The sequence below is a fragment of the Stylophora pistillata genome, chromosome 9 (genome assembly GCF_964205215.1).
Source record: "Stylophora pistillata chromosome 9, jaStyPist1.2, whole genome shotgun sequence".
In the NCBI taxonomy this organism is placed as follows: Eukaryota; Metazoa; Cnidaria; class Anthozoa; order Scleractinia; family Pocilloporidae; genus Stylophora; species Stylophora pistillata.
In genome coordinates, this window is record NC_142527.1 from 16,737,497 (window position 1) to 16,750,408 (window position 12,912).

At 33.6% G+C, this 12,912-nt stretch overlaps 1 protein-coding gene across 1 annotated transcript in view; it reads left to right on the top strand.

The window, feature by feature from the left end:
- The window catches only part of LOC111326083 (dynein axonemal heavy chain 12), an 85,033-nt gene that overhangs the window by 19,199 nt on the left and 52,922 nt on the right, over positions 1-12,912 (top strand). Inside the window, exons 14-27 of the mRNA XM_088732278.1 lie at positions 113-248; positions 1,150-1,275; positions 1,473-1,558; positions 2,452-2,572; positions 5,065-5,238; positions 6,089-6,274; positions 6,682-6,867; positions 9,176-9,376; positions 9,630-9,824; positions 10,238-10,359; positions 11,040-11,202; positions 11,411-11,530; positions 11,638-11,688; positions 12,334-12,438. Coding sequence (XP_088588404.1) covers positions 113-248; positions 1,150-1,275; positions 1,473-1,558; positions 2,452-2,572; positions 5,065-5,238; positions 6,089-6,274; positions 6,682-6,867; positions 9,176-9,376; positions 9,630-9,824; positions 10,238-10,359; positions 11,040-11,202; positions 11,411-11,530; positions 11,638-11,688; positions 12,334-12,438 — 1,972 coding nt within the window. The remainder of the gene's footprint in view (positions 1-112; positions 249-1,149; positions 1,276-1,472; positions 1,559-2,451; positions 2,573-5,064; positions 5,239-6,088; positions 6,275-6,681; positions 6,868-9,175; positions 9,377-9,629; positions 9,825-10,237; positions 10,360-11,039; positions 11,203-11,410; positions 11,531-11,637; positions 11,689-12,333; positions 12,439-12,912) is intronic.

The following is a 12,912-nucleotide window of genomic DNA, read 5'->3' on the forward strand; positions in this document are numbered from 1 at the left end:
GAGTTTTTGAGACACCCTGGGTATCAAAGCAAGGGACTTTGGAAATCCAAGTTGTCAAGAGATATTTAAAAGGAATGTATTGTGTATCTAAGGGTTCATCTTTTTTCAACAGAATCATCTCAGAATTTGAATCTGTAAGAGAACGAGCTCTTACAAAACCTGAGGACACTCGTGAGATGATTGACATGCTGAAGTTTGTTGAGGAAGCCAAGTCAAAGATCCTTGTCAAACTTGACAGTGACATCAAGGTGACTTTCTCCACCATCTTTCTTTCATACTGTTGAATACACTAGTCTACTGTCTGCTGCAGGCCTAAGGGGAATTGATTTCACTTTTTTTTTCTATTTTGAGGTTTTACACATAATTTAACATGCCTGAAGTAAATACTTGAGATGGTATTAAACCCTGTATGTGCATATTGTGTAGGCAATACTACACAATGCAATGTTGGGGGATTAATCCAGGAAATTTCTCCCGACCTAGTTACATGGATGGGGGTTGTAATGGGGGCTACATGGAATCACTGTCATGTCTTCCATGAGTATCAATGTTTTGAAGATACATACAAGTATGACCATCCACATGAAAGTGTACACTGCACACTTTCCTGTGGATGATCATACATGTTTTCCACTCTCCTAACCATTTCCAAATTCTGTTTCCTTTCCATTTGACAGACTTGCAGAAAAAATTTTGCCCAAAACCAAATGAGTTGTGAAGCCACTCAAACAACATTTAGCTATATTGCTTTTGTAGATTAAAGATTTCACCCTGTTCCAATGGGTTTGGTGTCTGTTGGGAACTGCAAACTAGGCCTTGGAATGCTGTAAATGAGGTTTTTTGTAACCAGAGCAACAGCTGTTTGTTGATTGTACAGTGGTCCCTATCATTTGGGTTAAGTGCTTGGAATGAGTGTCTTGTATTTATGGCCAGATTACCGAGATTTTTGTCAAGATAAGAGCAGTTAAGGTCAAATTTCCTGCCATCTTGTACATGTTAATTTCTATGAAAATTAATACTTTACTGTGAAGGATATGGAATTTAAAACAACAGTTTGAGAGCTTACTTCCTAGTTCAATAATCATATCAAAGATGAAACAATTTTTTTAGTGTAATAGAAAAAATCATATCTGTATCCATTTTTTGTAGGAGTCATTCAATCGACTATCTTATCTATTGGATGTTTTTACATTCACACAAGAAGATGTGAGCCTCAACTCTGAAGTTCTAAACTGGCCAAAAAATATTGCCCCAATCTTTGATCAAAATGATGAGGTATTCATACAATTTTGTTGCTTTCAAATCTGTATTTTGCCATTTTTTTTTAACAAGATGTTGCATAACAAAACTGACTGCTGAAAGGTCTGCCAAAAGTTTTATGCCTATTTTTCTCTTTGTGTTTGAAATTTGACTTAGAGTGATTGTTGCCTTTAAATTATTTGAATTGAAATAGTTACTATGTGATCTTGTAGATTATGGTAGCTGCTCAGAAGAGTAATGAAAGTGCTTTGATGGAAAAAAGGGAGAAAGTTATGTTGGAGCTGGACAAAATCAAGAGGTATTTTATTAATATATACCATTATAATTCTGTAAACTGGAAAAATTGACTTACTAGACCTGAGGAATTTAAATGTAGCTACTTCAAATTTTCCTGTTGAGTCTTCAAAGTCAGCAATATCAAATGCACCCTTAGATTGAGAAAGATAGGAATGTTTATTATTATTATTATTATTGTTATTATGATGATGATTGATGTTAATTTTGTTATCATAATCATTATTATTATTATTATTGTAATTATTATTGACATAAGTTATTTGAAGATCAAATGATGAATGTTCACTCCCCTAGTTTTCGTGACCACAGCAGGAATGGCGGATGAGTGTGCCAAATAACACAATAGACTTGAGAGAAGCTAATTGCAAATAAGAAGGGAAAAAGTTACTCAAGCACAATTTCCTGGATAATAGTCTTTTGCCATCCTATGCTCTGCGATCCTATGCTTGAGAGGCTCACAATCCAGGAGACATGCAACAGCTAGACTTTGTTGGCTCAGATTTACAGATCAAAAATATTAGAGCCTGCCAAATTAATTGTGTACATATTTTTAAAGTTTAATAAAACTGCTATCTTCATTATTATTATTATTATTGTTAACAGATATTGAACATTAAACACCAAGCAATATATATATATGACATTTCATCATTTGATTAAAATATGGCAAATCTTCTCTAAAAGAAATAATTAAAAATTAGCTCAGATTTTCAAGAAATCTTAAATGAAATCAATGGTCAGCACCTTGAAATACAGGCAAGAAGGGACAATTTTTTGTAAGATATTCTGGCTATTGTGATTTCTCAATTTCTCGGCAAAATTATTTATGATTTTCAAAGAGTATTTCAATTCTGGTGGAAAGTATTTTTCTGTTAAGAATGTTATTTTTTCCAGGCGTGTGGAAGAGTTTAAAGAGTATGGAGATATGGACATGATGATGCAGTACGTAAAGGAGGTCCAGTCAGTTCAGAAGAAACTTAGTGAATGTGTGGATGCTATTGGTTTCATCAATGAGGTACTGTCACTAAGGCTTACTGTATTTTGCGAAACAAAACGAAACAAAATGAAACGAAACAAGTAAACCCATACTGTATTTTGCGAAACTAGCTCTTTGAAGACTCTAGCGATATATAACTTATTTCTTCCGATTCGTAAACACAATTCGTAGATACAACTCGATGCAGTGATGATTTATAAATAAAGACTTTGAGCCAAAAGGTCAGAGGTGCACCGTTTCGCAAATTAAAGATATGTAAATCTGTAATTTGCGAAACGAGCTCTTTGAAGACTCTAATGATATGTAACTTATTTCTTCCGATTCTATAACACTTTTCGTAGATACAACTTGATGTAGTGATGATTTGTAAATATAGAGTTTGAGTCAAAAGGTCAGAAGTGCGCCGTTTCACAAATTACAGATATGTAAATCTGTAATTTACGAAACGAACTCTTTGAAGACTCTAATGATATGTAACTTATTTCTTCCGATTCTATAACACTTTTCGTAGATACAACTCTATGCAGTGATGATTTTTTAATAATAAGTTTGAGCCAAAAGGTCAAAAGTGCGCCATTTCGCAAATAACATAATTATAGGTAAATCTTTAATTTGCGAAACGAGCTCTTTGAAGACTCTAGTGATATGTAACTTATTTCTTCTGATTCTAACACTTTTCATAGATACGACTCGATGCAGTGATGATTTGTAAATATAGAGTTTGAGCCAAAAGGTCAGAAGTGCGCCGTTTTGAAAATTACAGATATGTAAATCTGTAATTTGCGAAACGAGCTCTTTGAAGACTCTAATGGTATGTAACTTATTTCTTCCGATTCTATAACACTTTTTGTAGATACAACTCGATGCAGTGATGATTTGTAAATATAGAGTTTGAGACAAAAGGTCATAAGTATGCCGTTTCGCAAATTAAAGATATGTAAATCTGTAATTTGCGAAATGAGCTCTTTGAAGACTCTAATGATATGTAACTTATTTCTTCCGATTCTATAACACTTTTCGTGGATACAACTTGATGCAGCAATGATTTTTTAATGAAGAGTTTGAGCCAAAAGGTCAGAAGTGCGCTGTTTTGCAAATTACAGATCTGTAATTTGTGAAACAAGCTCTTTGAAGACTCTAATGATATGTAACTTATTTCTTCCCATTCTATAACACTTTTCGTAGATATAACTCGATGCAGTGATGATTTGTAAATAAAGAGTTTGAGCCAAAAGGTCATAAGTGCGCTGTTTCGCATATTACAGATATGTAAATCTGTAATTTGTGAAACGAGCTCTTTGAAGACTCTAACGATATGTAATTTTTTTTCCGATTTTATAACACTTATCGTAGATATTTTATTTTTTTTTATTATTTTTTTGATTTAATGATTTGTACCAAGTACTGGAGCAGAAGCAGTAGGACATGGGTCCCCTACGGAAAGACTAATATGGTAATTAAAAAAAAGGTAGCAGACAGGAAAGAAGTCCCTAAAGATAAATTGCTTTCTGTTCATAAACTATCAACTGGACTAGGCGGCCAGTAAAAAATAACAAAATTGTTGTAGATTTTAATAAATGTACAAACATACATACGAGGCAGTACGCGCAAGGTTTCTGACACATGCTACAGCAATGTCAAAGGGCAGAATTCCAATTTGACCTGGTTTTCATCTGGTACTAACCAACTGCTATTAGAGCCTTCAAAGAGCTCGTTTTGCAAATTAAAGATTTACATATATGTTATTTGCGAAACAGCGCACTTCTGACCTTTTGGCTCAAACTCTTTATTAAAAAGTCATCACTGCATTGAGTTGTATCTACAAAAAGTGTTATAGAATCGGAAGAAATAAGTTACATATCATTAGAGTCTTCAAAGAGCTCGTTTCGCAAATTACAGATTTACATATCTAATTTGCAAAACGGCGCACTTCTGACCTTTTGGCTCAAACTCTATATTTACAAACCATCACTGCATTGAGTTGTATCTACAAAAAGTGTTATAGAATCAGAAGAAATGTTACATATCATTAGAGTCTTCAAAGAGCTCGTTTTGCAAATTACAGATTTACATATCTTTAATTTGCGAAATGGCGCACTTCTGAACTTTTGGCTCAAAGTCTTTATTTATAAATCATCACTGCATCGAGTTGTATCTACGAATTGTGTTTACGAATCAAAAGATATAAGTTATATATCGCTAGAGTCTTTGAAGAGCCTGTTTTGCAAAATACAGTACGTGTTTACTCGTTTAGTTTCGTTTCGCAAAATACAGTAAGCCGTCACTAATGCATTTAAATTTGGTTATGTGCATTTTGATTTTCAACCTTGCAATCACAAGAGTTTGTAACTTATCACTTAGGTGATATTTAGAGTTTTTCTTGAAAATACCTTGTAAAAGGAGCTGACAAGAAGTAATTTGGCAATGCTACAAAATAACAAGGCATTAATGTGAGATACTAATCTCACATACTAATACTAATCCATCACTATATTCATTTAAATTATTAGGAAGAAGATTTATTCAAATGGGAGCAAACATCTTATCCTGAAGTAGAAACTATCACTAAAGCCATTGAGCCTTACCAAAAGCTGTTTACAACAACTGTAAAATGGCAAAGAGCTGAGAAAAAATGGATGGATGGAGCCTTTCTTGAACTGAATGCGGAAGCCACAGAGGCAGAGGTATGGAGGCAGTTAAAGCAGAGACTTAAACTCCTATGGCCTTGAAAAAGTTTGTCAGTAGTACAGAGAATGAATCCCTGAAACAACACCACCACAAATGAATTTTAAAAAGTCAGAACTTTATAATGGTTTCCAAATTTGAATTTTGTAACTGGTACATTTATACTGAATGTTTTCTTCTGTAAAGAGGGAAAAGATAGGGAAAAGATAGAAAAAAGGGCTAAACCTTTTCCACTTTCATGGCTCACCAAACTATTATTAATGGTCGGGGAATTTTTCCCAGTTAAGTAAATCAAACTAATCAAGTGGATTATCACTTCCTGTTGTAGGGTAATGAAGGTGCTCAAATAGATAAAAATTAAGCTTTCCATTGATTGGGGTAATCAACTAGTTTAAGGAGGAGCTCAGTCCCTACTGATAGATACTAGAGCCATATTTAATGGAATCTACTTGCAAATGTAGATAAATCTTAGTTTATAGAACTTAAAATTGGCATCAAACTCCTTCATTACTTCAGTGTGGCTGCTTTATGATGTGTCAAACGATGAGTGATATGATGGGAAAAAGTGTTTAATGTTTACCATCTTCTCAAAGATCACGTGTTGATAAATAAATGATTATTTTTAATGTGCTGAAAAAAGGCAAATAGCATCCTACTTTTGGACAGATTTCTATGATCTCTGAATGTTCTGCATGTGGATATGCTGCCTCAGAAGAATTAGTGATGTCCTTTAACATCAAATTACTATAGAAGTTGTTCAGAAATTCACAAAGGATGCATAGCAAATCCTGTCACTTGTTGGGCACACATTACTTTTACACATTACTCTTGTTACTTTTTACCTTTTAGGTTGAGGAATATGGTCGTGAGATGTACAAAATTACAAAAGTGTTCCAATCAATGAAGAAAGAGGCGGAGAAAGAAAAGAAAGGTAACAGAAGAGTTAAGGATTCCAAGGAGAAAGAGGAGCCAGGATCAGAAATTGCTGCTTTAGTAGTTTCTCATGCAGTACAGCAACAGATCAGGGAATTCAAGGTAAACTATTATGACTGCTGTTTTAAATTATTTTGTGGAATAATTCATGGAAAGGGACCTAACAAAGATTTTGTTCCTCTAAAATAAATCATTGCTTTATATATCCTTCTGTTTGGCTTGACCTTGCAGAAAACCTGTTTAAAATAATAATTTTATCAAAGTTTTATCCATTCTTTATGTTGCAACTGAGGAATATTAGATAAATTGCTTTTTGCACTACTTGAACTGGGAAAAATAGGCTTGAATGGGGATAGCTGTCCTGCCACAGAGACCCTTTGCTACCAAAAAAATTACTTTCCATGCCATACTAATGTGTATGTTTTTACTGATATATATTTTTACAGAAAATGTGTCGCTAACAGTGAGGTCCTTTTTTATTGAATGATCATTACTTGTTGTTTATTCAGGATCACATTCCTGTTGTAAGTGTTATGTGTAACCCTGGAATTCGTTCTCGGCATTGGAAGGCTATGTCAGACATCATTGGATTTGATATCACTCCAGACTCTGGAAGCACATTACGCAAGGTCCTCAAATTCAATTTAAAGCCATTCATGAATGAGTTTGAGGGCATCAGTGCAGGGGCTAGCAAGGTAAGACAAAATACTCTAAAATTAACAGTATTTTTACTACGTTGATTCTTTCATTGTAAAAGGCTGGCTGGATTTTCACAGCCAGTGTTTATGGTACTTTCCTTATTTAGGCTTTGATTCTATTAGATGTTAAAGGTAAGAATTGGTCTGTGCTTAGCAGGGAATTATTTCAAAAACTGGTTAAACAGACACGCCATCGTGTGTGTATGTTGACATGCAAGATATAAACATGACATCTGCCAATTTGTGACGTGTGTAGCACACTGTATAATAATATGTGTATCATGAGAAACTCCATGTTTTCTTGTGGAAAGTCCCAATGTCACTTACAAAATCTTACAAATTGGTTTGGCCAAAATACAGAATCCAAAGTGTGGCGTGTGACATGAGGAATTTGGAATCAACAAGAACTAAGAAAGTTTAGGAAGAATTCAAATATATGATATTCCCATATTCACAGTCATTAGTAGATTTTTACTATATAAATACATATGAAACACCAGGTGAGCTTCCTCACAAAAATGTGATATCCTCACTCATGAAAATAACATGTCTGCTATGGTTACATAATTAATCGTGACTTTGTTAGCGAAATTAAAATGGCTTGGTTTTTCACAGGTGTTAATTTGTACAATCAATGGAATATTATATTATTTATTTGTTTGTTTATTGTTATTTTATAGAACATTACAATCAAATTTACACAACCCGCATATGGCATTAGCTATTCTTGGCGGGTAGTAGTAATAAATAAGTAAATAATACACATTGCAAGCTAAAGAAGTTTCATTACCACAATTAACTAAAGAGATTTTACAATAAACTAAAGAGATTTCATCTACAATATTATAGGGGTTATAAGCCATGCATTAGTTTACTACGTTATAAGCTAAAAGATATGTACAGTTGTCATACAAATTAAATACAATAAAATTACTAGTGAGTTAAAACAAGACATAATAATCAAATACAGGCAGAGCAGACTGGAAAGTAGAGAAGAGAGAATTGTGATATACAGATGTGAGCGAAGTACTACAGTTATAATTTTCAATAATCATTGTTATTGAATTTCAATATTAGTGAATGGGCGTCAACATAATAATCCTCAATCCCAAGTATAGTCAAAAGCAACTTATGAATTTTCCTTTTAACTGCTCTTTTCGTGAGCTTACATGAGTCAGGGTTTAGACAGTTCCATAATCTCGTACCAAAGGCAGAGAAAGACTTAAATTTCACATGCAATCTTGATTTCTGTACATAAAAATTCTCTGTGGAAGAAAAACACGTGTTATATGTATGGATGTCAGATGAATTAATAAAAAGTTCGTGAATATTCCTAGGTGTAGAGCTAGTAAAAAAGTCTTGCATTATGGCAGAAATGGTTTCAAAATAGAGCATATTAATGGGTAGGATACTCAAAGTTATAAAAAGAGGGATAGCATGAGATATTTTGCTGGAGAAGAAAATCAATCGGAGTGCATGCTTTTGTAGGGTGAGAATCTTTTTTAAATCACTCTGAGCTGCCCGGCCCCAAGCAGCTATACTGTAGCACGTGTAGGGAAAAATCAGCGAATGGTAAATTTGAAGAAGGGTATTTAAAGGTACATAATGTCTAAGCCTAGCAATTATACCGACTATTTTGCTAATCTTCAAAGCAATACGATCAATATGAGGCCTCCAGGTTAAGTTCTTGTCAATTAGTACACCCAAAAATTTTACATAATCTTTGCATTCAAGAAGTGTGAATCCATTGTTGTTGTTATCTAGAATTCTGATACATAGCTGATGATTATTTCTTTTTTGTGCTGGCCTAAAAACGACAAAATTTGATTTCTTCACATTAATGGTTAGTTTATTAGCATTAAGCCAATCACAAACATTTTTTAGCTCATTATTAACTACAGTTTCCAGGGATTTCAAGTCCTTGTCAGTATATAACAGGTTTGTGTCATCAGCAAAAAGATAAAAGCCAAGTTTATTGCTACAAAGATGAATGTCATTAATATAAATCAAGAAAATATATATGGCTCTGCAGAGATTCAAAATTTGTCTTTGAGTGTGTTATATCCTCTGTGTGATGTAAAATAAGATTGAGAATTTGCTAGTCTCATTTCTTTTACATAGCTGTTGCAGTCAAATTTGAAAAGAACCAGTTAGTTGACAGAGTTATCAGATCACGGCATTTTCTATATAGTATTGAGAGATAGTGTTTAGTTGGCCTACACCTCAAAAGTGATGAAAAATTGTAAGAATTGAAATGTTAAGAAGTTTTGAATGCAGTAAGCTTATTTCAGTCTGTGCATTTTAGGAATTTTCATTGGAGAAAGCCATGCAGAAGATGGTAGATGAATGGGACAGTGTTTTGTTTAATACCACTGAATATCGAGATACTGGCGTGTCTATCCTGGCTGCTGTTGATGAAATACAGACCACACTTGATGATCAAATTGTTAAGACCCAGACCATGAGAGGATCTCCCTTCATCAAACCATTTGAGGCAGAAATAAAGGTCACTGTCCATAATATGTCAGTCAACAGCATTATATTATCTCCAGACTTCTCTCTTGTAATTTATTTGTTCTGTATTTACATTGTGTAATCTCTAATCACAGAAATCTGTTAATTCCATATGCTATTATATTACACCCCAAGTTGATAGGAGGCAAATTTCCTTTTCATCCTTAAATCAATTTCCACCTTAAAACTTTCTTAATATTCAATAGATATTTACTATAATCACATGTCATATTTCATGGTTGTAGGCATGGGAAGAACGCCTCTTGAAGATGCAGGAAATAATTGATGAGTGGCTTAAAGTTCAAGCACAGTGGCTTTACTTGGAGCCTATCTTCAGTTCTGAAGATATTATGCAGCAGATGCCAGAGGAAGGACGCAAGTTCAAGACTGTTGACAGGAACTGGAGGGACATTATGAATTATGTGTGCAAAGATCCCAAGGTAGACAACATGTGATATCTAGTTTAGTTAAGTTACATTTTTATTCCATGTTTTTGGGTTTCAGGTTGGATATGTGCATGTAAAAGTATTTTTTCTTGTATTATTGCCTTTTAAATGATATGGTATTCCATAAATATTTTAGAGCATCTAAATACATTCTAGAAAAAATTGCTACCAAGAGTAACTCTTCATGCAATTTGGCGACTGTTAATGGGTCACTTGAAGAAATCTAGGAAGTCAAAACTTTTGCTTTGGTTATATGATCAGTTGCTCACTTTCAACTGGTTGAAGCAACTCTAGCCTAAATTATAGTTGTTATTACATGATATGATTGCTCAGTTTTGTTTTAGTGCTGGAGCACTTTTATATTAAGTGGTCACATAGTCGTAATATTGCACTATTATGATTTGTAGGTGCTTTCAGCCACATCGATGCCAAGTATGTATGAAAGATTGAAAGACAGCAATGACTTACTTGACCAGATTAACAAAGGATTAAATGCCTATTTGGAAAAGAAAAGAATTTTCTTCTCCAGGTTAGCCAGGCTCAACAACCAATGCACAATATTTGTTTACAAATAATTTTGTTGAAATATATAAATTATGCAAGTTGAGGAGGTGGATAATACAACATTCTGCAAAGCTCCAAGATATCAAGATAAATACAAAAATATCCATAAAGCTTCCTTGGGAAACTTTTTTTTACCTGCACAGAATCCTGCACTCATAGTAAGCTCCTTTATACTTAACAATTTTAAGAAACTTGCAAAACCAGAGTCTCATCACTAAAAATGTGTTGGGAGATTTTGTTGTTCTAATTGACTGTGGAAAGTAGTCAGTGATTGCATTGGTTTGCTTAAGTATGTTCTGTTTTGGTCTGAAGAAACCAACCTTTTATTAGAACAGCAGTATGTACTGGCTTTATGAAACATGAGTAATTCAAAATGACTATCTTTCTGGTGAAACCTCATCCTTTTTCTGTTACTAAATAAGTGATTTAACTATGCTGTAGCTTTTATTTTTTATTGGAACATTAATTCCTCACTTACAGTATTTGTATGTAGCAGCTCATATCTGATAATTGTTTATCTGCTTTACATATATATATTTAATTTAACATGTTTTTTGGAAGGTAGTAATGGTCAAAAATGGTCCATGGTAATGCTAAAAAATGTTCCTGAATTTTTAAAACATTTTACTCTGATTTTTCCAACAGATTTTTCTTTTTGTCGAATGATGAGATGCTCGAGATTTTGTCAGAAACAAAGGATCCTTACAGAGTTCAGCCTCATCTAAAGAAATGCTTTGAGGGGATTGCAAAGTTAGAATTTACATCTGCCTTGGATATTACACATATGTACAGTAGTGAGGGAGAAAAGGTACAATATATGTATTTTCTTTAAAAATATACTACATACACTATATTCATATTTCAGGAGTGTGAGAAGGTTGTGTCTATATGGTTTATTGTGCTACACATATGTTGATATAATCCAATTAATCATCCGAAGTATAATTATGTAGCTGCTGCCTTTCACAGCTGGTAAAGATTGTTTTGTTCCTTATATGTACAGTGCTTTTCATTAGGTTCCCCTCAGTGATACAATATCTACATCAGAAGCACGAGGTGCAGTAGAAAAGTGGTTGCTTCAGGTCCAGGATATCATGCTTGTCAGTATCCATGACATCATTGAACGAGCTGTACAGGTATTCTCCACTTTGTGTTAAATGTGAATTTTGGTTTGTGTTTAATCGCCATTTACTTGCAACTATAGAACTTTTTTAACATTCCAAACATTCCTATTATTTTAAAGGCATATGTAACAGATGACAGGAAAGTGTGGGTATTGAGTTGGCCTGGACAGGTTAGATGAAAAAAACTCTATAATTGTCATTTTTAGCTGGGTTTTGAGTTCTTGACATTGAATTTTCTAATCTAGGATTAAAATTCATTAGAAGTTTTCTATTTCCCCTGGAGTTGAACATTTTTATGGTTATTGTGATATATAAAAAGAAGCTCTGAACTCTGAGAGCATCTTTCCAACCACAGATACATTGTTTAAATGTGTATCAGTAAACTGTAAGGGAAACCTGATGAACCGTCAAGGCAAGAAGCAAATGAGCTCTGTTTTATCATACCAAATGCTGTCTGCCACTAGCACTTATGTGTTTAAGTCATGCTTATTAATATTCTAAACCCCAAACCTAACATAACAAAGTACATGATTTATATAAATCATCAAAATATTTATGTAATCTAATTAATGTTGATACACTTCTTTTATTCAGACAGCTCATTTTTCAAAAATATTAGATGGGATAAGTAATGCTCCCGATAAAACTGCATGATATGTATGATTAGGAGGGGTCATTTGAAAAAGTATGTTCATTGTGTACTCTAGTGTTTGATAGAAATAATCAATTATTGTATTTCAATATTGGAAACTGTTTACAATTTATCTCTTTTAGCACTAAACACTTTAAATCATTCTGTCTGATTTTTGTTGTAGATTGTTATCTGTGTGAGCCAGATATATTGGACTCGAGAGGTGCATGAAGCAATTCGCTCTGGACCCCATGGACTGAAAGAATACCACGAGAAACTCACCCAACAAGTAAAACTACACCTATATAGTTATGAGAGACAAATCAATTGAACACTAATGCAGCAAAATACATATTTGCTATACATTGAAACTTTTATTTAGGAGATACAAGGCTTGGCAGAGTGGTTCCCTGAATAGAGATCAGTTAGTGTTTATCAATTATCAACCAAAAATGAAAATAACATCTCTTGATGATTTTTCTGATTTAAGGTAGGAGTTTTCATCTCAAGTAACCAAGTGTGGTTAAAAGACCATGATTAACTGTTGGTCACAGGCTATTTGTACTTTGACATTCCCTTGATATATCCATTTGTCACTTGTGACCATAAACTGCTTTTGACAAAACTCTTGAAGAGGACATTTCAACTGTCAACATTAGGCAATGAAGTTTCTCTTTTATCAACTGATGTATGCAATTGGAAAGGTTATGTTCTGGAAAGTTTTGCTATTCTAATTAAGGCACATTTAGTCTTAATAACCCTA